Genomic DNA, 25,010 nt, shown 5'->3' with positions numbered 1-25,010 from the left:
GTTGGAGGATGAAAATCACTATTGGCTAATTTAGGAAATGATCATGCGATTGTGGAGAGTCAATAACTCTCACTTATTAAAAAAAGAAAAAAAAAACTTTTAAATTTCTAAAATAATTTTAAAAATACTTTTACCATTAATTTTTTTAATATTTTGTTTATTAACGTCACAAAATTTTATTAATACCCACTTTTAAAAATTTTTAAAAATACCTATAAAAATTTTATTTTTAACTTTTTTATTATTATTATTTAAAAAAGTTATACTAGGGATAATAGTAATAATAAAAAGAAAAATAAATACTAACTTAAAAGAAATTGAAAATTGAATAAATAAATAACTATTCGTCACTACCGCCGGAAAGCTCGTTAGGGTTTTCTATTTCTTTTATTATTTTTATTATTTTTTTAATTTTATTTTTAATCTTTCTTTCAAAATGAATCTGTGAATTTCACTGTGTTGGCTCTGTCCCTCTGCGTTGCCTCCGGAAGGACGTAGTTTAATTCTTGCCTTTTTTTTTTTTCCTTCAATGGATGAAAAGAAGTGAAACCAAGGAATTGCATAGAAACTTGTCGTTCAATGAGCTGGTAACGTATTGATTTCTATTCAATCATTAATGCAATAGATAAATTTTAAGGCATCGGTATAAACCTGTGGAATTGAATATCTTGATCTTGCGTAATCAACCTTATATTATTCAATCAGTTTCGTTTCGGTGCAGCGAAATGCAATCCAAGATTGTTCATACTGTTTTTGAGCTTTAAGCTTCTTGATACTGGAAATGGCATTATTCAGAGCTAGGGCGTTCTTATATAAAAGCTTTTCGACTTTTGCTACAAATACTACTCAAATTTGCGTAGTTGGGAGTGGACCTGCTGGGTTTTACACTGCTGAGAAGGCGAGTTCCTTTTTTTTTTTTTTTTTTAACTATGTTGTGGATTATATTAATATATTGGCATTGATTTGAATAGCATGAGTTTATTATGTGTTTAATTTACTTCGAATTATGGAGAGTAATCGAGAAAATGGGCGTGTCTGGAAAATTGATCAAATTGATTGTTTATTTCTGAATTGCATCAATAGTTGTTGAAGGCGCTTCCCAATGCTCAAGTTGATATCATTGATCGTTTGCCAACTCCTTTTGGTTTAGTGCGCTCTGGTGTGGCACCTGATCACCCTGAAACAAAGGTGAGAAGCTTGCTTATTATTTCTTCTCTCTGCTGTCTAGATTTGAAAGTGTAGCATAAATTGTATTTGCTAGGGAAGATAGTGTTGAGTTGATTTATAAGATATTGGGAAACCACTTCAGCTGTGAGATCCCACATCAGTTGGAGAGGGGAACGAATAATTTTTTATAAGGGTGTGGAAACATCTCCCTAACAGTGTGGAAACCTCTCCCCAGCAGACGCATTTTAAAGACCTTGAGGGCAAGCCTAGAAGGGAAAGTTCAAAGATGACAATATCTGCTAGTAGTAGGTTTGGACGGTGAGAAATGGTATCAGAGCTAGACACCGGGCGGTGTGCCAACTAGAACGCTGAGTTGGGGGTGGACACTTGGCAGTTTGCCAGTGAGGACGTTGGGTCCCGAAGGGGGTGGACACCGGACGGTGTGCCAGTGAGGATGCTGGGCCCCGAAGAGGAGTGGATTGTGAGATCTCGCATCAGTTGGAGAGGGGAACAAAACATTTTTATAAGGGTGTGAAAACTTCTCCCTAGCAGACGCGTTTCAAAAACCTTGAGGGCAAGTCCAGAACGGAAAGCCCAAAGAGCACAATATCCACTAGCGGTGGGCTGATACATAAGCTTTCAAAATTCCTTCTATACGTTTTTCTTGTTCTGTTTTGTTTATGCAGGATGTAACTTCAGTTGGAATTGGTAGGTACTTACCTCATGATATTTGAGCTTGCATGTTTGGCAGTTGGTGCTAGCTGCGGACGTATTGTTCACCGAAATATGAACATTTGTAATAGAAAGTTTTAGGAAATTTGCAAAGCGTAAACTAATCACGGCCCCACTAACATTCATTTTACTTGTTTTGAAAAAAGACTTTGAAAATACTTCTCCTACTTGAGCTCAGTTTATTCAAATCTTGCAACAGATTGTGGTCAATCAATTTACGCGGGTTGCACAGCATCAAAGGTGTTCATTCTTTGGTAATATCAAGCTTGGATCTTCCATTTCATTGTTGGATCTGCGCGAGCTGTATCATGCGGTTAGTTAGGCTTTAGACACGACGTTGTCTTGCTACCAGCAGCGTATTTCTTGTTTTCTCAATGGTTATTGTTACTTTATTAGGTTGTCCTAGCATATGGAGCAGAAAGTGACAGAACTCTCAAGATTCATGGAGAAGTAAGTTCAGCTAAAACTGTACTAGAATTTGCACTTCTAGTTTACTGCCACCGGGTGGATTGCTTCAGCATTGTTCATACTGCCTAGCTTTAAAAAATTTCAATCGTAGTGAATGCTTTTTTTTACTCTCTTTTCTGAATCATTGACAGTACTGCAACTCTAATTCACAAGTCTTTTAGTTCAATACATTGACTTTTGATGTCATATCCATCTATAGGATTTGTCTGGCATACATTCAGCCAGAGAATTTGTTTGGTGGTACAATGGGCACCCAGATTGCAGAAACCTAAATCCTGATGTAAAGGCCACTGATACAGCTGTAATCCTTGGCCAGGTAACTACTTCAGGCCATTCTATTCTAAATTCATATGAATAAAAGGTTTTGTCAAGAAATTTCTGGCATTTACCATGATGTGGGAAGAAACAAGAAGCTTTCAAGATAGGTCAAACAACGATTGAAATTTCTATTACATCCAGGGAAATGTGGCTCTAGATGTTGCACGCATCCTTTTACGGCCACCACCAGAATTGGCAACCACAGAAATTGCTAGTCATGCATTGGAGGCTTTGCAGGAGAGCGCTATAAGGTTCGTTTTTTTGAGTTCGTCATAGCATTAAGATTAAAGCTATTGTCTTCTTATTTTAATTCGTGTAGGAAAGTGTTTTTGGTTGGAAGACGTGGACCAGTTCAAGCAGCTTGTACAGCTAAAGAGCTACGTGAAGTCCTAGGTATTCCTCAATCCTCAACCTCCTTAAAATTGACTTCAATGTTCTAGAAATGTCCTTGTACCTTGTCATTGAGATGAGAATTAGTTCTAAGTAGAAAATTATTTTTTATTTTATAAAGTTTAACCTGTGTTTGAGTTACTCATATCTCTATAATGTTGTGGTGACTACTCTCTACTTTCTTCATATGTTTGTGCGTGTAATATTACTATATTGTAAAACGAACAGTGATATAGACGAGAGGACTATGGAGTCTATCGGCTTAATCTGTATACTTTTTGCTTGATTATGCTACAAAAGAGTTCTCATACCTTTTGATTCTTGCATTTTGTGTTCAAACCATAACCGATGATGTCACTAGTTGTTGAATTTCATCACTGCAGGTATTAAAAACTTGCACATTCACATACATGAAGCTGATCTTGTCAAGAGCCCAACAGATGAGGTATAGTTCAACAGAAGTTATCTCTACATTAACTATTGAGAAGCTCTGGTGACCGTTTAAAAAGAAATGTAAATAGTCTTTTAGTTCTTTATCTCTTAGGTCTCAGTGCTTAATAGTGATCCTGAAATTTGAGATTTTCCCCAATCGCACTTTCAAATAGACATTCTGTTGTCTTATCAACATCATCCTTGTGTTAATACTATCATTTGAAAAGGAAGAGGTGAAAAACAGTCGAATACAGAGGAGAGTTTATGAGTTGCTTGCTAAGGCTGCTGCTTCTGGACCTCCCCATTCTGGCGCAGGTCGACGTGAACTGCATTTTGTTTTCTTCCGCAAACCAGAAAAGTTTCTAAGTTCAGTAGACAAAAAAGGCCATGTTGGTGGTGTTCGATTTGAGAAGACAGTTCTTGAAGGTAAACTATCTATGTCCTATTTCTTACGTTTCCTAAATAGATACATTCCACGTCTGTAAGTGTGAGATCCCACATCGGTTGGAGAGGAGAACGAAGCATTCCTTGTAATGCTGTGGAAACCTCTCCGTAACAAACGCGTTTTAAAACCTTGAGGGGAAGCCCAGAATGGAAAGCCCAAATGGGACAATATCTGCTAGCGGTGGGTTCGGGTTGTTATAAATGGTATCAAAGCCAGACACCGGGCGGGCTTGGGTTGTTATAAATGGTATCAAAGCCAGACACCGGGTGATATGCTGACAAGGACGCTGGCCCCCAAGGGAGGTGGATTGTGAGATCTCACATCGGTGGGAGAGGAGAACGAAACCTTTCTTATAAGAGTGTGGAAACCTCTCCCTAGCTGACGCGTTTTAAAATTTTGAGGGGAAGCTCAGAAGGGAAAGCCCAAAGAGAACAATATCGCTAGCGGTAGGCTGAACTCATTTAGGAAGATCGGTACTATTGTCATCAAAGTCAAGTGTTATGAAATAGAAATCCAATTTATTTTCGCTCATTATCCTTCATTTTCTCTCATTACTGAAAATTACTTGCATTCCTCCACAATGACATGCATCCTACCCTGTCCTAGTATGTTCTCGTGCGACTAGTTACTTATTCGCTTTTATTCTGTAGGTTCTAGCCCTGGAAAGCAGATTGCTAGAGGTACTGGGGAGTTTGAAGACCTTGAATGCCAGTAATTCCTTCTCAAGTTAAAATTTTCCTTTTCATTTCTTTTTGGCAACAAATTTTACATCAGAAAATATATTTTGGTTTTCATTTCACTAGGTGATATAACTGTTCATCAGAATATTTCTATGAGATGATGAATATTAATTTGTATTTTGTTGTTGTAATAGAATAAGCTCATCTAGTTTGAATTGCTCGAATTTTGTATAGGATGGTGCTAAAGAGCATAGGTTACAAATCAGTGCCCATAGATGGATTACCCTTTGATCATCTGAAAGGTATGAGATTAAGACATCCTCGAGATCTTTCTCTTACCTTATTTATTTCTTAATTTCTTTTCTTACTTGGAGATCTTACATGTCAATGTCATATTCGATTCATTTTTACGATGTACTCGAGAATAATCATACGAAACCATGGATTGAACGTATCCAACAAACTCTTCTCATGTGAGATCCCACGTCGGTTGGGGAGGAGAACGAAACACCCTTTATAAGGGTGTGGAAACCTCCCCCTAGCAGACGCGTTTTAAAGTCTTGAGGGGAAGCCCAAAAGGAAAAGTCCAAAAGGAAAAGTCCAAAGAGGACAATATCTGCTAGCGGTGGGTTTGGGCTGTTACATCTCATGTCTCTATTCATTTATGCACTCAAGCTGCCATGGAAAAACTTGTTCTCTGGTGTTTTCCTTGGCTGATAGTTCCATTTTCAGGAATCGTACCGAACATTAGAGGTCGAGTTGTAAGCAATATGTCTGGAGATTCCATCCAACCTGAGGAAGGATTATATGTATGTGGGTGGTTGAAAAGAGGACCAACTGGAATTATTGCAACAAATCTCTATTGTGCTGAAGAAACCGTGAGTATTTGAATCCTCCTTGAGTAAGCCGTTATACACATTATTTATATGTTTAAAATTTTAACCATAATCATTTGATTCCTTAGGTTGCAAGCATATGTGAAGACCTCGATAAAAGAGCATCGTTGTCTTCCTTTTCTAGCTCACCGAAGCCCGGGAGAGAAGGTCTCATACGAGCATTAGACGATCAAAATGTAAGAGTTATCCCGTTTAGCGCATGGGAAAAAATAGACTCCGCTGAAACGAGGCTTGGGAGTCTAAAGAACAAACCCAGGGAAAAGCTTACCACTTGGGAGGAGCTACTGAAGGTGGCCATGGAATGAGTATCTTCATGAAGCTCGAGGGCCGCCTTCATACCTAGCTATTCCGCTTCTTCGTTTCACTTCTACTCTCGGAACAACCTATTTTATCGCACTCACCCCCGAGCGCAAAGCTATTCGTTTCATATCTTGCTTTCATATCCTAACATTGAACACTCGAATGAGTAGTTTACTTCGCCCGAAATGTTGGTTTGTTTTGCTAGTATGCAGATGGAATCGACTTCCATTGAAGAGGTCAACAATAAAAGAGGCTATACATTATTTTTGGGGAGCTAGAAAAGATGGAAGTAGGTCATTCTTCAGCTGTAAAGACACTTAAACTGAGCTCAAAATCCATTTGGTTTCACTGCAAAGTGTAAATCATCATACCCTTCATCTTCATCCACTTATTTATTCATTTTAGAGAAGAATTTGGCTTGTACAGGTGTCGTCTTTTGATAGGTATATGCATCAAATTATCTCAAACTTGGCCTATGGAGGTTATCCGTTATCTGACATAATTTCTTCCGGGAATTGCATGTTACTGTTTTTGTTTGTTTGTTGCTTCAAGGAATTACATGAAAATTGTATCCTATAATATTACTTGCTTAAATTTAAAATTTGAAAAATAAAGTACAATTGAAAAATGATGAGCCCAAGCCCATTAGGCCCAACTAGGCCCAAGGGAGGTCGAGAAAACATTTGAACTCCTCCGGACTAAGTTGAAGAGCCTGGATGACAACTTAATACGAAAGGAAAGTCTCGAAGCTAACGAGTGTCGACTTACGACACTGTCCTCGAAACTAAGCCGAAGAGCGTGTAATACAAAAGGGAAGTCTCAAAGCTGACCAATGTTGAGTAAGAGGGTCGAAACTTGTCTTTGAGACTAAAAAGAAAAGTCTAGAAAAGTCTCGAAGCTGACCAATAACGAGTTAGATGGTTGAAACCTGACCGAACCGAATGGCTTGATACCTATATTGGATAGCTATAATGTATAAGTAAAAAATCCAACTCTCATTAGAGGTATACCATTTTTGATATGAAATTAGAAACTGAATGGTTCGGGTCGGGTCGGGTCGGAAAACCGATTCACCCTCTCGATACAATTACGTATAAAATGAGATTGATTCTCTTTCTTTCTCATCGGAATTTCCACGCAGCCATTTCAACCGCCCTCCAGTTTCCACCGAGAGGAAGAGCGAGCTTTTCAGCCATGGCTTCCACTTCCAGGGATCCGTCTCCGCCGTACCCCAGTGCTGCTAGAATTTCTGATTCTCCTTGTTTTCCTCAGTACAGTGCTTCCCTGAAATGTAGGTTCTCTCTTATATTCCCCGTCCGCCTGTTCTCATTTTTCGTTATTGTATGATTCGCCATTTGGACGTCTTCCACTGGTGCGCTTGACAATGATTGCGTGCTTTGCATCAATTTTTTCAGTTTGTGTTCTGGATGGTTAAGCTTGCGAATTTGTTGTTGTCGATGATCGTGCAAACTCTAACTCTCTTGGCGATACTCTATGCTCTATTTGTTGATTAATTGGTTAGCCTGATTTAGTTCCATTTCTAGGGATACTATTTCCATCCACTTTAGGTCAATTAATTAAGAGTTAGCAAACTCAATGCATTAGTGATCGGACGACAATCTTAAAGAAAAAAAATAGGGTTTGCCAGGATTTTGAAGCTTTGACTAGGATTTTGATGGCGAAAGATCTTAATCTCCCGTTCCTTAGGGCCAAGTTCTTATTTAAAATTTCAAAGTAGGAATTACTTAGTTGGATGGTTTTTCTGATCCAAAACTTATTTAGTTGTCATTCAACATCAACAATCCAATGCAATTTCATTGTTTGGCTCATTCTTATAGCTGTATTTATAAGATAGTTTTTACTTTTTGGAGATACCTCTGTATTTGTTTTGATTTAGGATTAAGGATAATACCACATATGAAACAGAATAATTTTTAAGAGATGTTTAATGCAGAAGCTTCGAGCTGCAACTTAAGCCAAGGATAAATCTTTTAAACCTCAAGGCCTATGCATACTTTTCCAAAGCTTCAAGACTGTATTTACAGATTGTTTTCAGAAAACATGTATAATTGGTACTGGCTTATAAATCGTGTGTAAAGTGAAATTTAAATTTGAATTCATAAGTGAGTATTATCGTTGTTGATCCTGATAAAGTGAAACTTAATCCTTGATGTATATCAATCATCCAATGAGAAGTTGGTGTTTAGATTACTAATTTTGTAGATTTGGAATTGTATTGTACTTCCTTCAATTTAGAATTTATGTCAGATAACATTTTGAGCTTCTTATGAGAGAATCTCCTTTTCCAAATGCTATAGGTCTTGAAGAACATAGCTCAGAGAGGAGCAAATGTCAAGAACATTTTGATGTTTACAAGGAATGCAAGAAAAAAGAGGTATTTTCTTTTCTTAGTTATCACATGAAATTAGAGTGGAGGAACGTTTTGTTATGTGTGGAACAGTTACTGAAAGCATATGCTCAATATTATGGTAATTTGCGTCTTGGGGTCTGCTCATTTGCTTGTGTTAATGGATAAAGGAAATTTAAATATCCTTATTTCATTTGGACATCATTAGACGACCTACACACAATGTTTGTCATTGAGTGAATCATGTTAATCATGTGCTCAAATATGATTTTGGTCCTTACAGTTTAAAAAGTTTTATTTGGATTTTCCAAGTTTTAGTAATTTATGTATCCTATATTCTATCCTAGTTAAAATCTGTAATGAGAGAGTGACCCAACTCATTTTTTTTTTGTAAGGTTTAGTAAATATAATAATGTTTCATAGGCTGTCATTTACTTGTTTGGTTGGTGTGTAGCATCATGCACCTTTCTTTTTTGTTAGACATAGCTTCTGTTTTTGAAGTTTCTAAATTGAACAAGTTCTGTCTCCTTTGCAGCGGGAAGCTCGATTGGAACGCAACAAGAAACGGTCTTTCTTCTCATGAAGAAATCATCTTCAGGCATATTTCTTGATGTTGAAGTATGTAAGTTTAATATGTTGTGCCGTCTACACACGTTTATAACCTTTTTGTAGCAGTTAGATTTATCTGGTGCCTCGTTGAGCCAATGCCTCATAGACTATTTTGCCCATTTGCTATTGGGCGTTTGTTAATAAAAGATACATCTTCATATTCAATCATCTTGTTCATTGTAGAAATGTAGGAATCTGTAAACATTGATAATTCTCATTTTGATCTAAATGCTCAATTACTAGAGCCTTAAGCTGTTGAGAATTAAGACGGCCTTTTAAGGTATTTGTAATGTTTATTAAAATTGAGGAGTATTCCCACCCTTTTTTAAGAGGGCATTTTTAATTAAAAAAACACAAGGTCTAATTCAGTGAATTAAGATACATTTTTTATATAATTTTTATTTGAGTTTTATTTGGTAGTCTATTGATGAAATATGAGGTTTATTTTGTGACTTAGGAACATATTTCTCTGCGTATGAACCATACATTTAGTGAAAAATTCAGACTTCAAAAGATTTTTAATTCAATAGATGCATAGCTTTCCAATCAGATTACTTGTATACATTTATAATAGTTAGTATGACATGTCCATTTTGAGCCTAAACTCTCCTTTGGATTTTCATCTCAAATGGCATATCTCAAAAGGCCTTACGCTAATGGAGAAAGTATTTTTTTGATTATAAACTGACATCCCACACAATTAACCAACAAAAGTCAGATTTAAAAACATATAAAAAAATGTTGCTGTTGGGCAAAAAAGAGAGTAGAAGTGTCTAAAAACTCAGGATAATTAGAAATAATGTGGCCAAAAAGGCAGAGCTAGTTTATAAGCTCTGGGGTCACGACATGAAATAGAAGTCATCCAACAATCTTCTTCCAAGAACTCTACACTAAACAGACCAGTAATGACTCGAGACAGAACAAAATCGAACTTTAACTCTCAGTCTGCTCCCTCAACCTTCGGATTGTGCTCCTAACGGTCACCGCACTTGCAGTGCTGCCCAAAACAAAAGAAAGAAACAGAATCAATCAAAACCTTGATCAGAATTTGAAAGCACAAACACATCATATTGCAAATTAAGAACCAACTGCACTCACTTCAATGTGTAGGCACCTCCGGCTTTCACCTTTCCACAGTCCTTGCAACCCCATATCCCAACAGCCTTCCTCTTCACGGCATACTGCAAGGGTCCAAAACAGCAATCATTGATTGTAATTGTGAAATAAATTACTATGCACACGTACATTACATGTTCTCTTCAGAATTTCCATAAAACAACTTGGTTTACATGGTCGCTTTTGTAACGTACAACAGAAATGTCAAGGTTCGTCAAAACTTTCAAGAATTATGGGCAAAAATATCAACAATATGGATAAAAGTTGTATAGCGTAGTAAGCTTCCATCTCGTGGGGAAAAATTATGACCCAATAATTCTGCATTCTTTTCACAGCATACCCCCAAGTGTTTCGAACATTGTTTAGATTCACGGAATAAAAAATCTGTATGAACATGTAGATGTTTTCATCTCATAACATTGGTAAGTTCAATGGAAATGTCTATAATTTATCAAAAGCTCTAAGAACTAAATACAAGAACAAGTGGGTTGTCGATCCAATTATTTTACATCTTTTAGGAATATTCATTGATGGATATCCAAATTCCCATGTTACTGAAACCTAGACATTATCCACCAAGACCAGATGATAATTCCTTTATCAGTATATGTAAACTCTCGCATCATCATGGAAACTTACCTTTCCACAGAACTCGCAGAAGTATTTGCTGTGCTGACTGACTTCCATCTTCTTAATCTGCTTCCTCAGACTAGCACCATATCTGGTACCTGTTACAAAAGACGCAGAATAAGCCGATTAACATAACTAAGCACCATAAAGTACGCAAAAGAATATACTGTAAGCCTTTAAAAACATCAAGGAGAAAGCACGTTGAACGATGGAGGAAGTGGAGGCTCTTGAAAAGCTACCAATTACTTCAAAAAACAAATTATAGGACGCTTAATCAAACCATATGTGAATGTCAATGATGGCGTCTCTAGTCTATAAATCATCAGACAAGGATATAAATTCCACATTCATACGTAGGTCTAATATCGGAAGTACAAATTCTATTTCACCGTAAATAAAAACATGAGACGCTAGAACATACCGTATTTGCCGACAATTCCAGCCTTCTTGGTTCTTTTAGTCTGCAATTGTACAGGAAATAGAAATGAACACGAGTTAGAGAAATGTAATGATCGCTTCAGAGCACGTAAGGCACAAAGCCTCGCTAAATATGTTTTCCCAAATTCTCATCAATTCTCTCTGCGAAAGGTGCTGAAACTAGAACAGCAGTGAAAATAACGAAAATTCGTGAAAAATAGAGAACTGTAAATCCTTAACAACTTCTCAACATTAAACAATGCTTAAACTACGAGAGATCCATGAAATCAAATCGATAATCTGCTACCATAAAGCGACCTAATAGTTCATTTTCCTTTCCAATATTTCATCAACCAGAAGAATAAGCCTCGAGTTTTCGCTTCTTGTTCACTAATCTCTCCTCGCAAATTAAATCCTACAGACTACAGACTACGGATTACAGACATCTCATCTCGCCTACATAACTTCAGAACCCTAGAAAAATAAAGTAGTCAAGAAGAACATGAAACCAGCAAGAGAAAAGTAGTACCATTGTTGAGGCTTGGATGCAACGGTGACACCTCTAGAGATACGCTGGTGCAGACTGAACGGCCAAGCAAGGAAACCCTACGTTAGCTCCGGCTGATTATATAGCCCCCGCCAAATTACGATTGTCCGTCTCCGGCCCAACTTTGTTAAGAATTGGGCTTTGAGCCCGCCCTTTCTTTGGGTTTGGGTTTGGGTTTGTTGGGCTTAGTTGAAGTCCTGGCCCATCTAAATAAAGTATTAGTTTATATATTTTGAGTTCGTACTCATATTTTTAAATATTTAAACTTAATCTCCATGATTTTAAAAGAGGTCTTAGTTTATGGTTGTTTTTTTTATATTAAAAAATTGGGTTAAGTTGACTTTTCTAAAAACCGAAAATTAGGGTCGGTTCATAGGTTGACATCTTTTTTTATCGGATCGGCAAGATCAACAAAAAAAATATATATATATAGTTATAATTCAAATTTATTTTAAAGTTATTATTAATATTAAAAAAATATATATATTTGAGTAGATCGTGAATATTTGATATTTGAGATTTTTTTAAAAAGAAATAGTCAATATAATTTTTATTTTATGTCCAATAACTAAATTATTCACTAAATATGAACATAATTCAATGGTTGGAAAATAAAATGTTTAAATTTTAAAAGAAAATTTGTTACTCCAACTAACAAAATCCCGCTAGTTTTGGCTTGTTACTTCCCGCTACATTTGATTCGTAAGTTTTCTTTCAATTAAATCCCTGTTTGATCTTCCATGGAGACAATTTGATAATTAGATTCAGTCCTCAATGTGGGTTTTATCGGTTCTTTATGCAATTTATTGGATCGGAAGAAGAAGCAGTTCGGTAATGGCTATAATTCTCAGCATTTTCACTTTTTGTACTTGTATGTTGCTGTTTAGGCTTTGATTTCGCTACCTAATTTGGTCGTAATCGTGATTTAACTCCATTATCTCTCAAAATGTTGCTGCGTTAGAGATCGTATAGTGTATTTCGAGGAGCGTTCTTTCTTTCAGTCGAGACCTCTACGATTGCAGTTTTGGGAAAATCATTCGTCTGTAATGATCTGAGAGAGAGCTACAAAGCTAATTATTATCAGAAACTAGAAAGAAAAAATGACTCAAGATTTTTTGTGTTTGGTTCTGTAGATTATACAGAAGAATCTTCCGAACATGGCAGACAAATCGGACAAGGATGCCTCCGATTGGTAAAACTTTTTTTTCTTCATGCATTTAATTAACAGTTTCGTTTTCCCTGTCTTGATTGTTTGGAAACGGTCGCTCATCTTCGTTCTGGTTTGCAGGTTGCCTAAGCCAAAATCTAGAACTGATATGCAGTTCCATGTCAGTGGGGTGCCCTTGACTTAGGTCAGGGTGAGAACGTGGGATTCTGGATTCAGTTACATATTTCTTTTCTTCAAATCTCTGTGATTTTTCGATTATCTTTGTTTGATGAAAGCCCCACGTCAGCTAATTTAGTGAATGTTCATAGGTTTATAATCAAGAAATACTATCTCCATGGGTACGGGGCCTTTTGGAGAAGCCCAAAGCAAAGCCATGAGAGCTTATGCTCAAAGTAGATAATATCATACCTCTATGGAGAGTCATGTTCATCTAACAATCTTTATTGTTTTTCTACAGGATATCATAGTAGAAAAGTCGGGCAAGATAGCGGAGTTACTGAATGAGCAATCTGAGAACAGTATAGGTCAATTCCTCAGAAGCATGAACTCGTTGCAAGGTTCTGCCATGGGTTTCAACTGCAAATGTCATGTGAGAATGTGCTTCCTTTAGCTTGTCTTGCTTTATATCTTGTGATGACTGGAAGTCTCAGCCCAAATAACCTGTTGAGCAAAGCACTTACTTTCTTTGAACAGAAAATCCTCCCTAGCTGGATTGAAGCCATTAAGGCTTTTCTTACAACAGAAGATATCATGCAACAGGCTGTGGAAATAGGCCTTGTTGATGAATGTATGAGTCTTTGGTCAGTAAGGAATTGAATGATCCGTACCTCCTTGGCGAACCGATTGTGAATTTTGTAAATGATGAACTCACTGAGGATGATGTGTTTCATCACAAGCCCAGTGCAAGAAGAAAACTCTCTGTTTCTGAATGGCAGTTGGCGGATTTGACAATTCAGCCTCCTTCATTGTATGAACTGACTGTTCATTCTATGAACCAGCATGCCATCCCTGAGGATGCTGTGTATCCTTTACTGAGGGTGAGGGGAACGAAACATTTCTTATAAAAATGTGGAAACCTTTCCCTAACAGACACGTTTTAGAACATTGAGGGACAGCCTAGAAGGGAAAGCCCAAAGGTGACAATATCTGAGCGGTAGGCTTGGACTGTTACAAAAAAAAAAGGTTCATCCGAAAGTATGGGCTTGACTAACAGACAACTTATCATCTATAAACTCCTCTGTAGTGATTTGATTTCATGCTTCTGCATAGTCATTCAACTGGTCTAACTTAGTGAATAAACCTCCAAGTTTGTGGGCATCAAGCCAAAAGTTTCCCCAAGGTAACTGCTCCGTTACTACCTTGTTTTTCCAACGTCATGTAACACTGACTTTACAACATGCAGAGTATAGATTTTTGATGAAGTAAGAATGATGCCTCAGGAATCACGACTCTCCACAATGGTATGATATTGTCCACTTTAAGCATAAGCTCTCATGGCTTTGTTTTGGGCTACCCCAAAAGACCTCGTACCAATGGAGATAGTATTCCCCACTTATAAACTCACGATCTTTCACTAAATTAACCAACGTGGGACTCACTCCCATCAATCCTCAACAAGCACTTCATTGAGATACCCGTGATAATAAGGGTAAGTGCCTCTATCTTATTGGTTATTTTCTTAAATAATCATCTCTCACTTCAATGAGAAAAGAGAACTACAATGATAAAAGGAAAAGGCTTAGACATGGAGTTCTTACATTTTACCTCCATTAGTATTTCAAAAATCAATAAATATTCAAGCATGGACCAGAATTCAGGTGAAAGTGATGGAAGGATATCTAGTGGTCCATTTTCCGCAAAATTCCCAAAATCTTTTTCGAAGTTGAGAAGTAGCTTTTAGAACTCCAGTATAGCAAATCAAGGTATGACCTCTCTCTCTCTGGGTTCAAAGACAAATCTGAAATATTGATCAACATTTTCATTCTCCAAACATGAAGGTGATGGGAAACTCTACTTTTTGTCAAAGAAGTCGCACCTAACTTGAAGCCATTTTTCTTCCTAATTATGATGAAATGGTATGATCAACAGCGAACCCATCTGATAAAGCATCAATCTGTCTCAGAAATGGAGGTTGAGATGCAGGCAGTGTAGTTGTCAGTATTCCTAATTCTTCTTTACTTTTACTAATTTATGCACTTGTTTTTCCGTATTTTATGGATATTGTCCTTGAACTTTATAGTCAATGTCTGATTTAGATTAATTTTATTTATAGTCAATGTCTGACATCAGTACAATTGTTGGTGCAAGTTTTGATTTAAGAGCTCAAAACTTCACATGGAAGAGTAGTATGGAGTAAAAAATTTAAAATTTTAAACATGGAGTTTAGCAAAAGTTTCCCTCCTTACATTATGCAATGTGAATTAGGTAGCCCTGCATAAATTCTGACAACTCTGCATAACGCAACAAAGTGAAAGAGCATAATTGACAGTAGAAAAGTGCTAATCATTGAGACAATTCTTAGGCTTCAAATGCACACTGCCTTGAGTTTAAATCTTTATGAAATTCAATAGTTCATGATCAGTTACCCTCAGTAAAATCCCAAAAAATAAAACACTTTACTGAAGCTTTGATGAATATGATGCATGGGCAACATTTTTGAAGAGGCTTGTAAACTGTAAAATGTTCATTCAAAGTCCATCCAGTATGCTAATCTTGTATGAATCTGGGTTTCTTCTGTGATTTCAACAAAATATTACAAAAATAAGAGAATTTTTTTCAAGTTTTGTACAGTTCGTATATCTACTTTCAACTGGGAATGATGCAACTCTTTCCTTTCCCATAGTTTGTGTTTGTAAAACCCAGTTTTCCAGTTGAAATAGATCTATTCATTCCCAAGTTGAAAACCCCAGTTTTGTGATTGGAATGGCAAAGCTCTTGAGCAAATAGTTTTGAAGATCCAATCCCCATTTATAATTCATCTTCCTCTACCTCATCCTCACTATCTTGACTGGCTCTCAATATATCAGCAACAGAAACCTGCCCTTGCCATGATAAAGAATTCAAGGAAACTGACCTTCTATACGGCTTAACTTGATTCATTCTGTCTCTTGGCTCTGAGTCTTGACTATCTGATGCAAAACTTTGCCTTCGATTCTTGGAAGAAGCATCATCATTCTCAAGCCCAGAAACAGCAGTTTCTTGCCTCACTGTTAAATCCTGCAAATCTTGAACCACTACAACAACTACTGTGTCATTGGTTCTGTGTTGATACTGAAGAGCAGATGCATTTAGGTGTTCTGTTCTTAGAATTTCTTGTGTTGGGGGTGGGGAAAGATTGGTTGGTGAAATGTTGGAGCGGCAGAGAGGGCAAGTTGAGTGAGATTTGAGCCATGTGTCAATGCAAGGAAGATGAAAGGCATGGCTGCACTTTGGCAGCAACCTTAAGCTCTCATTTTCTTGAAACTCACTCAGGCAAACTGAGCAATCAGTACCTTCAACTAAGTCATCTCCTCTTTTATACTTGCAGACTGTGATGGACTTGATGAGAGCATGATCCAGGCCTGCAGGAGGAGGAGGAGCTTGCAGCTGGTTTTCATGGAGGATTTGGGTAAGATTTTCTTCATCATCCATTTCCATGACAGCGTTGGTGGTAGCAGCTCTGTTCCTGCAATATTTGGAGATGATGGTGTAGTAGCTTACCACAATGAAGGCGCTAGCCAAGATTCCAATGATGGCGATGATGAGAGGAGAGAAATCAGTGGCGGAATCGCCATGGCTGCCATAGCCAAAAGGTGGAGGTGGTGGAAAGATGATGTAGCACCACTGAGGACAGTATATGCTGCAAATCTCTAAAGAACAGTCCTTGTAAGCATATGGCTGCCATTGATTTGAGTTTCCCACAGAACCCATTTTCCTCTGCCACTAGCAGATCTTGCAGGTACCCCTATCTTCTTTCATGTGTTTATGTCTAGGATAGAGAGAGAAAAAGAAGAGAGAGAAAGTGTAACAATCCAAGCCAATTTACTAGATATTGTCCTCTTTCGAGCTTTTCTCAAAGTTTTTAAAATGCGTTTACTAGAGATAGGTCTCCACACCCTTATAAAAAATGTTTCGTTCTTCTCTGTAGGATCTCGGGTGAAGAAAAAGAAAGCAAAATTGGGGGGACTTGGATGCAAAGGGAAGGAAAGTGGGAGGAGGTAGGAATCTGTTATATCACTCATTAACACTTGTCCTTTCGCTTTACTTTTGGCTTTTCAATTCTTCTCCTTCAGAAACATGTCTTGAACAAAGAAATTGTGTCTCATTATTAGTTTGTTGTCTAAGTCCCTTGGGTTTGATAAACAAGCTAAATGAGCTCTAAGCAACAAAAAAAGAGCTCACTAAAATAAAGGCAAGAGATTCACATTTCAGATGTAAGTGTAAGTGGTCACGTGCAATCATGTGAGTACTTGACGTGGCCAATGTTTATTGGCTTGGTGATTGAACCAAAGGAGATTTCCAGAAATGTGCCTTTTGTAACAATAAGGAACTTAATTTTCTACCATGATTTTTTTTTTTTTTTTTTTAAAGTTGATTTACTTATTTATCGTTTATAAATTAATTTATCAATTATATTATAAGGACTAAATTAGAATTATTCCTCTCTTTTTTCTTCATATTTCAAGATTATATTTATATGAATATTTTCAACCAAAATTGAACATTTGACATTACCCCACTCCATCATTTAAAAATGGAATACGAGCATTCTAACGCGAAAAGTTAATCAACGATAGGAATGAAATATGTTTTCAAAATCTATGTCAAATTTTAAAAATCATCCTATGTACTTGACACTTTCTATATCTCCTCTATCTACAAGGGAAACGGTTTAGCTTACAACACATGTTCGTCATCAAACTGGTCGAATGGTGCTTTTGCCTTATCATAATAAAGTCGAGAAGTATGACCCTTCAATTAGAATGCCCCAATCTCGTGATACGTCGAGTGTGACATTTCCCTTTAGTTAGTCCATCTAGCGCCAAACCAAAAAATGCATATCTTTAACATTTATTTTATTTTTATCATTTTCTTTAAGCCTCCAAAAGTCATAAATCCAACAATGGGACCAAGTTTACAGGCCATTTTTATGTGAAGAATGCTTTATGTCCCCACTCACTTAAGAAATGAACCAAAGAGGCCAATGACATAATTATATAATGACATTACACAAACAAAGACAGGCAATGTGGCTTTCCTTATCAAGAGACATACCTCTTCCACAGTAAAAAAAAGGGCCATTTCATCATTTCATGTACCTATAAATAATGTTTGTACAGTAAATAACAGTCCTATTGTAACTGTTATTCTCATTCCTTCCAATTACAATTACACCAAAATAAAATTTGAGGCCTTCATCTACTAGAAAGTTCAATATGATTACGAGGAAGAAACTAACAGGGAAGAGACTATATATGCATTTGTGTCTATGAGAGGTTAAGAGGTACAAAATCAACCTTCAGGATTTATTTGATTTATTAGTTCAGACTATGATGAAACAATTTCAATTACATCTACTTTGCATAATGAATGAATGATGAATATCGACACAATACTTGAATGGCTCTGGTCTATGCTTTTCCTTTCCTTCTATCATCCATTGCCTGCTTCAAGAATATGTAGAATCTAGTAAAAGAACTCAAACCATATGGATAATGATGTGTGTATGAACACACTTTTTTTCCTTTTTGGTACTCCAAAAAAAAAAAAATTGTGCCAGGACGACAGAGTATAGTTCAACTAATTAAAGCAAATACTCTCAACACGTGTTGAACTCAAGAAAAGAAAAAAAGAGAAACAAAAAGGCATGAATTATCTTAAGTAACTATCAGAACAAAATAACATCTCCCTTCACAAAACAACATAAATTGCCTAAAACCCATGCATGCACAAAGGCATATTGTTCAGGAGAATGTTACAACAGAACAGAACCTTCATAAAAGCATGTTTTGACAATTTTCTTTAAACGTTTTCTCCTGTTCCTTTAGTTTGTTGTTCTCAAAGATGATGTTTTTTAAAATCTCAAAAGTTATTCTTTATCCAAAATCGTGGGTTTAACACCTTTTTATAAGTTGGTTGGTCCTGATTCTCGAAAAATAATTTGAAAAAAAAAAACAGAAAACTCTTCGGAAAACAATTGCATGAAAGAACACGAAGCCTCCCAACATCTACGAGAGGAGGCTTTAGACAGGATTATCACCCAAGCTCCATGGTTTGAGCCTTTGGCCTCCAGAGATAGTATTAAGTGTGTGAAATCTCTTGCAGGTTAATCAAATCGGGATCAATGGCACAGATTTGAAGAGAAAAAAATACTATTTAAGAAAAGAAAAGAGTTGCATACTAGTCAAAGTCTGCATCGAAATACATTAATAAATATATCTAAATATGATAACTTCTTAACCGTCATTAATGGTGTCCAAAAATTGATCCCTAACTAATAGATTTTGGTAAGAGAGAATACCTTGCTTTGGAACATTCTCATGGTCAACACAAGTGTATCCCGCATCCTACAAGAAAAATCAGCATCCTAGACTGAATAACTATTAAAGAAAATAGAAATAAGATATCATTCTGAAACTAAAGACATGAGCGGGTATAATATGCTTCTTGTTGATTATAGGCAATGCTAAAGAAATAAGAAGGTCATATGATATTCTAAGGTTTATGGTTAGTCCGAGAACTTCACAAAATACAAATGAATCTGTAAGTAGAATGGGAACATTACCTAACATCATAAGCATTAAAAGGAAGAGATGATCCATCAGAACATGTCAAAACAAATTGTGTAGAAATCCCAGGAGGAATTTTCAACTGCATCCACAAATATATAATAGAAAAACAAAACAAATCTTTGGTTTATTTGAAAATAATTTAAACTTGTAGACACCATCATCAGTGAATAGACTACTAATAAAAACATACCGATAACTCCCTTGAATATTTCTCAGCAATTACAACCACTTCTGTATTTCCCATCTTAATTTGGTAACCAGACCTCCTCAAAGAAATAGATGCTGGCTCCCAATTTTCAGACAAATCAATCTGTATGAAATTTGTGGGAAAAGCAAGATGCAAAATATTTAGTATATATAAGTCAGTGAAGGCCGTATCTTTAATAGTACCATGTGTTTTATATTCTATTTGATAGTCAAGTTTTATTTCTTTCTACTTCCTTACCAGCCAAGAGGCTGACCCTATAACAAATAACATCATTGGTGATTGATCTACAGGTTATGAATTTTCTTTTATTTATCTTTTTGGTGCGTGAGCGGAGATTCCCTCTGTTGGCTAAGATTTTTTTTTCATCCAAATAAAAATGAAAACACAGTTTGTGAGTTATGACCTTTTACGGGTCTCTCTAGATTAAAATTGAAACCTGGTTGAATAGTAAGCTAGAAAATGTTTTCAAGACAACATGGGAGATACATATAAAAGAAAATTACAGTTCAAATGAAAATAAGTCCTATAAAGATAAAAAAAAAATCACTTTTTTGGATGTTGTTCTAAAACTGAAGTGGCAGAGTGGGTAAGCAACTGAACTGAAGAGGCATAATAGGTAAACAACTCAAGAATGTATATATGTACCCATAATGCTTTCTTTTCAAGTGTTGAATTCACCAAACATCATATTCCTAAAAGCTTGCATTATAATACGAAGTTAGCTGATCGCTAACATCTTAGACCAAAACTTTAGATGCTAGGTGAATACTTTTCAAAGATTTGCAGGAAAAATGGAATATTAAATCCTAATCTTGAACAAGTGTCAATATTAATATTTCTTCACAACCAAATTAGAAAATCGTCCAAAAAAAAAAAAGATACCCACACAAACTTAACTAAAAAAACACTTCTCAAGTCACAAAAATGGCCAAACCAACAAAAAAAAAAAAAAAAAAAAAAGACGGCACAAAATTAAGTAGGTAAAAGAAGCATTTACATTCAACATCAATATATCCAAATCTATCAAAAAGCATACAATGTAACTAGAAAAGGACTATGCAAAATAAACGAAAAAGAAAAACTAACTCATAAAACCACTAGAATGTCAACAATTAGTTACAAATCTTCTAGAAAATGGAAACCAGAAAATGGATGCTATTAATTTCACAATGAGTTTTAGTTCAGGGCTCAATCTGACAAAATGACAAATTTGAAGTTAGATTTGACTCACTCAGTATAGGGCTAAGAAATAAGTACAACCCCAACAAGGAATGAGATTTTCTAGAAGATTTACTTATATCAGATAAACCTACCAGTAAAAGAACAGTAAACGTGGCCTGACCCTTCGAAAGATACGTGTCAATCTCCAGTTGCATGTCCGGATCTATAACATAACTAATTAGAAAGCTCGGGATGCACAATAAAAATAGCTGAAATAGAACAACGTTAACCAACCAACGAATCAAAATAATTTATACAAGATAACGTGATAGTTCAAACATTTGTTGTTAGCCAAAGGCAAGGCTTTTAAGAAAAATGTATATATTTATCTTTAAGTAATGATCTTTCGGTGCACGAAGAACTTGTTCCAACCTTCCATCACATTCTCCTCTCGGAGGTACAGATAAACACACTGTTGTAAAATTCAATTCAGACTCGAGGCAACCACATAGCAAACATCTCATTAAGCATGATTTTGCTAAAATACGCAAGCACTATAGTCCAGGGAAGCAATTAATTTAGCAACCTCAAGTATATACATACAGGGTCACAACTTAGATTGATGTTTTTAAAATTTTAATCAACTTACCACATTTTATTTTGTGCTGATCATTAGCAAAAAGCTTTACCAGCTCCCCCTGATGATTGGAAAAGAATTTAGAGTAAAGAACAGGAAGACTGTCTAATCATAATAAATCACAAAGGTTTTCACAGAAAAAGTGATAGGGATCAGGAAAGGAGGAAACTTGAAAGAGAACTACTTCAAGTTAAATACGATAAGATAAGAAGTCAAAAATAAATGCACGATCCTAGAAGAAAACTGGATGGCCTTTCTTAATTTCAAATATTAATAGCATGTAAAAATAAAATTTCTTCACAATTCGAAGTTTTCTTGGTAGAAAACCTGATGGCCATTTTCATCCATTGGTATGCACTCAACAGCAAGTAGTTTATCAACATCATCAGCTCCAACAACATATTCTGGATTTGTAGCTCCTAAATCAAAAATACCATTCAAAGATCAGTAATTTTTCTAGAAGTAACTAGTAACAAAGAGTGTCAATAAAAAGGACAGAACAACTAGAGTGCTGTTCTGGAACCATGTGATTCAACTGTGTTTCAGGACTTCAGATGATAAGAACAAGAAGATATTTTTCAGTTTACAATAAAGTCAAATCATATGCTTAATTATTAGAATATGAAAATTTTATTTGTTCAGATTTTACGTGGTAGATACAACCTACTCAAACATTATCTGTTCTATAGGTTCTAAAATTATATCCTTGAGTTCTAAATTCTTTTTACAAGGTAGCTGGAGCTATCTTTTATCATTGTTTTTCATTTATTTTTTGGTGTCTTACCCTACTCATATTATGTTGAATATTTTAGAAAAAGGGAAAAAAAAAAGAAGAAATAAACGTAAAAATGTCGTCAGATGAATCCTGCAAAGCTGAACTCATTTCCATTACCTTCAACATACTGCCTTGTGCCATCCTCAAGATGCCAAATCCACTGACACAAATTCATATCATTGATTCATGAACATTCCATATGTATTCTAAAATATATGTTGACCTTTATTTAAATGATGGCAGAGCATGTCACCTGAAATATACAGAGAGAAGTCCCTCGAGTAGGATATCCGCATGCAAGAAGTTTGCTCCCTGGTGTGGCCTCGCCAACTATTTGAAAATTCTCGATGCTAGGTCCCTCTAATTAAAACTTCATGTGAGTATTCATGTCTAAGTACTGATTAATGTGTCGTGCATTGATCACCTTCTAAGAGAAATGGAGAACTCACCAACCATTACAGGGTGGTTATATCTCTCATCAGTTGTATAAAATTGCAAGTCTACAGCATCATCATCAACTGGAGGGGTAAAAGCACCAGGCATCTCCCTAAGATAATATGTTTTTATAGTTGAGAGATAAAAGAGGACGTCCATAAGGTAGTGCAGGAATCACAACTTTTTTATAAAGGTGTTTGTACATTGCATCATATTTGTATGCTAACAACTAAATTCAAACTGAAAGGTAATATAGTTTTGTAACAACAGGTTTTCAGTTGAAATCAAACAAACATGGCTGCGTAGTAAAAAAAAAAAAAGGATACTCCAAATCTAGGATAAATAAAATGAACGGTTCAATGAAAATGGGTGAGGAAAAAAAAATAAATAAAGAAGAAAAAACAAAATGAGTTCAAGAAAACTCTTCAGGTCTTATAGGCAGGCTTATGGTTGTTCCATGTGAAAATTGTTTGGCATAAATTCAAAAACATTTGGTGTACATTAAAAGTGTGACCATAACAATGAGTGTTTTAGCATGGAGCCGAGAGGCACTATATTTCACGTTAGCTGGCCAAGTGATTGTCATACCATTATGATGCTCACTTTAAGATACGTTGCTCGAGTTCCCTAGGTGCACTTTCGACTTAATCTTAAGACACTAAATTTATGATTGGTTGTCAGTTGCATAGTTGCATGAGTGTCCATGGATAGGCTAGGAAGGTTGAAATGCCTTGACCAAACCTAATTGTTTGGGATTTATATTCCTTCAACTCAAAGAACTATTAGCGAATTATGAACACAATCCAACCCAATCATAAAATAATTGAGTTGGGTTCGGTTCGGATTATTTTGGTTATTAACTTAATACCTTTGTTGTAAAAAAAACATAAAATGCCAATCTCCAAAAATATTCGTTCAATGAAATTAAAATAATATACATACATAATTTTATTCTTAGTAAAAGAAAAATATTTTTTTAGTTAACAATAAGTCCAAATGGTTTCATTCAACAAAACTAATTTAAGGTGAATCCATAAAATAAAACCCAACTCAGAGTTGGATTGGGTTGGTTGTGTACCGCTAGTGTTAGTCTAACTCAAGGCATCCACACCAGAATTTAGAATGTCATACCTGCCATTATTGAAGAAAGGGTCTGGAGAATTGTCGTTGCTGACAGGTTGGTACATATTAGGTCTTAGACTAAAGTCTGCTGATCCTGGAATGTTATTTTGTATCCTAGATGTAAACACATCTTCAGTTGTTCTCAAATGCTGCATGCAACAGGGATGAGAACTAAATGAGTGGGATGTTTGTAAAAGCAAAAGGAAAACATAGTAGCCAAGGAAGTAAAGAGTAACCCTACCTCAGCTTTCGGATGAAGTTGGTATTTTGAAGTCCCCATATCAGTAATCTCTCTCTTTTGATATTGATATCCACTTTCAACGAACTTAAAATCAGTACTCTCTCTTTTTTGGTATGGATTAAACCCCCTCTTCAAATGATTATCAGCAAGCGATGATTGTTCTCCAATTTTTTCCTGTGATGAAAAGAAGCACAACTTTTATTACAGTAATTTATTAGTTTCAACTGACAGTTATTATGAGAGACAATGACATTGCTAAAAAGAAAAAAAAATGGAGGACGAAAAGTAGAGCTGTTGACAAAATTGCATTTCTGGCTTTAAGAAAATTGGTCCGAAAAACATTTATACATTTTTCCAAGCTAAAATCTTAGTGAAAAAAAACATTTATACATTTAACAAAATTGCATTTCTGGCTTTAAGAAAGTTGAATGTCTGGCTTAACAAGAAGGCAGTCCAGTAAAACGTTAATGTAATTGGATGATAGTTTAAAATTTTTCATGTTATTTCATAAAAAAAAAATTAATAAATAAAAAACCCTCAAAAAGGGTTTTTCTTTTTTCTTTTTTTTTTTTAATGGAAGAGCAGTGAAATTTTGTACTATCAACATTTTCTCCCATCATTAAATATTCTGTTGTTTCTCAATCCATTTGACACAAAATTGCCATTATAACATTGTAGAGAAAAGATTTCAACATTTTATGGAGAATAAATAAATGAAGCAATAACAAAATGAATGCTAGTAGATGAAGTTGCAATCATATACCGCAAACGTTTTACTATCTTGGTTGGGCAACTTATAACTGAAGGAAAAGCAACAAATTTTAATATTAGCAAGCTTACATAAGAAGTTCTGATCTTCCACTGCAACTGATCATGAAGAAGCTACAAAAATTTGAGGAAAAATAAGAGGTGACGCAAAATGAAAGAGAAGGAAGAAAGTATTACTAAAAAAAAAAAAAAAAAAAAAAAAAAAAAAAA

The 25,010-nt window shown here is 35.7% G+C and overlaps 5 protein-coding genes and 2 long non-coding RNA genes across 16 annotated transcripts in view; 4 read left to right on the top strand and 3 right to left on the bottom strand.

Moving 5' to 3' along the window:
• Positions 1 to 349: 349 nt before the first annotated feature.
• Positions 350 to 6,365, top strand: LOC111432190 (NADPH:adrenodoxin oxidoreductase, mitochondrial). 5 transcript variants are annotated; one of them, XR_002708619.1, is made up of 15 exons: positions 356 to 592; positions 722 to 898; positions 1,084 to 1,188; positions 2,099 to 2,212; positions 2,296 to 2,349; positions 2,567 to 2,683; positions 2,827 to 2,936; positions 3,005 to 3,078; positions 3,459 to 3,520; positions 3,735 to 3,933; positions 4,603 to 4,663; positions 4,867 to 4,934; positions 5,365 to 5,510; positions 5,597 to 6,124; positions 6,162 to 6,365. XR_002708619.1 is itself a non-coding variant. In XM_023069040.1 (14 exons), exons 2-14 carry the CDS (start codon positions 782 to 784, stop codon positions 5,831 to 5,833), a joined length of 1,464 nt encoding a protein of 487 aa, XP_022924808.1. In that variant the 5' UTR covers positions 356 to 587; positions 722 to 781; the 3' UTR covers positions 5,834 to 6,365. The 5 variants fall into 5 exon arrangements, 4 of the variants coding, with proteins under 4 accessions (XP_022924810.1, XP_022924808.1, XP_022924806.1 ...); XM_023069040.1 differs by having other exon boundaries at positions 356 to 587; positions 5,597 to 6,365; XM_023069038.1 differs by having other exon boundaries at positions 5,597 to 6,365.
• A 591-nt stretch (positions 6,366 to 6,956) lies between these two features.
• On the top strand, positions 6,957 to 9,049 carry LOC111432060 (cytochrome c oxidase-assembly factor COX23, mitochondrial). The gene is made up of 3 exons (XM_023068859.1): positions 6,957 to 7,119; positions 8,147 to 8,223; positions 8,732 to 9,049. The coding sequence occupies exons 1-3, from the start codon at positions 7,023 to 7,025 to the stop codon at positions 8,777 to 8,779; spliced, it is 222 nt and encodes a 73-aa protein (XP_022924627.1). The 5' UTR covers positions 6,957 to 7,022; the 3' UTR covers positions 8,780 to 9,049.
• Positions 9,050 to 9,575: 526 nt separating this feature from the next.
• Positions 9,576 to 11,575, bottom strand: LOC111431783 (60S ribosomal protein L37a). The gene is made up of 5 exons (XM_023068488.1): positions 11,498 to 11,575; positions 10,973 to 11,012; positions 10,561 to 10,649; positions 9,904 to 9,986; positions 9,576 to 9,802 (listed from the first exon to the last, which is right to left on the bottom strand). The coding sequence occupies exons 1-5, from the start codon at positions 11,498 to 11,500 to the stop codon at positions 9,739 to 9,741; spliced, it is 279 nt and encodes a 92-aa protein (XP_022924256.1). The 5' UTR covers positions 11,501 to 11,575; the 3' UTR covers positions 9,576 to 9,738.
• A 2,641-nt stretch (positions 11,576 to 14,216) lies between these two features.
• LOC111431780 lies at positions 14,217 to 16,362 on the top strand. Its single transcript, XR_002708564.1, has 4 exons — positions 14,217 to 14,331; positions 14,494 to 14,605; positions 14,681 to 14,836; positions 16,210 to 16,362. It is a non-coding gene; the product is annotated as an uncharacterized LOC111431780 (long non-coding RNA).
• LOC111431779 (RING-H2 finger protein ATL51-like) lies at positions 14,844 to 16,592 on the bottom strand. The gene is made up of 2 exons (XM_023068486.1): positions 15,757 to 16,592; positions 14,844 to 15,133 (listed from the first exon to the last, which is right to left on the bottom strand). Exons 1-2 carry the CDS (start codon positions 16,590 to 16,592, stop codon positions 15,085 to 15,087), a joined length of 885 nt encoding a protein of 294 aa, XP_022924254.1. The 3' UTR covers positions 14,844 to 15,084.
• On the top strand, positions 16,496 to 17,092 carry LOC111431781. The gene is made up of 2 exons (XR_002708565.1): positions 16,496 to 16,620; positions 16,810 to 17,092. It is a non-coding gene; the product is annotated as an uncharacterized LOC111431781 (long non-coding RNA).
• An 856-nt stretch (positions 17,093 to 17,948) lies between these two features.
• The window catches only part of LOC111432218, a 12,049-nt gene continuing 4,987 nt past the window's right edge, over positions 17,949 to 25,010 (bottom strand). For 4 of the 6 annotated variants that reach the window (XM_023069086.1, XM_023069090.1, XM_023069087.1 and 1 more), the window contains 13 exons: positions 24,873 to 24,914; positions 24,033 to 24,206; positions 23,801 to 23,940; positions 22,684 to 22,781; positions 22,488 to 22,594; positions 22,352 to 22,394; positions 21,787 to 21,878; positions 21,472 to 21,520; positions 20,975 to 21,045; positions 19,644 to 19,763; positions 19,447 to 19,532; positions 19,183 to 19,228; positions 17,949 to 18,328 (listed from right to left, as the gene is read on the bottom strand). In XM_023069086.1, coding sequence (XP_022924854.1) covers positions 18,293 to 18,328; positions 19,183 to 19,228; positions 19,447 to 19,532; positions 19,644 to 19,763; positions 20,975 to 21,045; positions 21,472 to 21,520; positions 21,787 to 21,878; positions 22,352 to 22,394; positions 22,488 to 22,594; positions 22,684 to 22,781; positions 23,801 to 23,940; positions 24,033 to 24,206; positions 24,873 to 24,914 — 1,104 coding nt within the window. In that variant the 3' untranslated portion in view covers positions 17,949 to 18,292. Of the gene's footprint in view, positions 18,329 to 19,181; positions 19,262 to 19,446; positions 19,533 to 19,643; positions 19,764 to 20,974; positions 21,046 to 21,471; positions 21,521 to 21,786; positions 21,879 to 22,351; positions 22,395 to 22,487; positions 22,595 to 22,683; positions 22,782 to 23,800; positions 23,941 to 24,032; positions 24,207 to 24,872; positions 24,915 to 25,010 lie in introns of those variants that run through there. The other 2 variants (XM_023069089.1, XM_023069091.1) reach the window with 2 other exon arrangements.

The sequence above is a fragment of the Cucurbita moschata genome, unplaced genomic scaffold, assembly GCF_002738365.1.
Source record: "Cucurbita moschata cultivar Rifu unplaced genomic scaffold, Cmos_1.0 Cmo_Scf00037, whole genome shotgun sequence".
Classification (NCBI taxonomy): Eukaryota; Viridiplantae; Streptophyta; class Magnoliopsida; order Cucurbitales; family Cucurbitaceae; genus Cucurbita; species Cucurbita moschata.
This window is presented reverse-complemented; position numbering and strand designations above follow the sequence as displayed.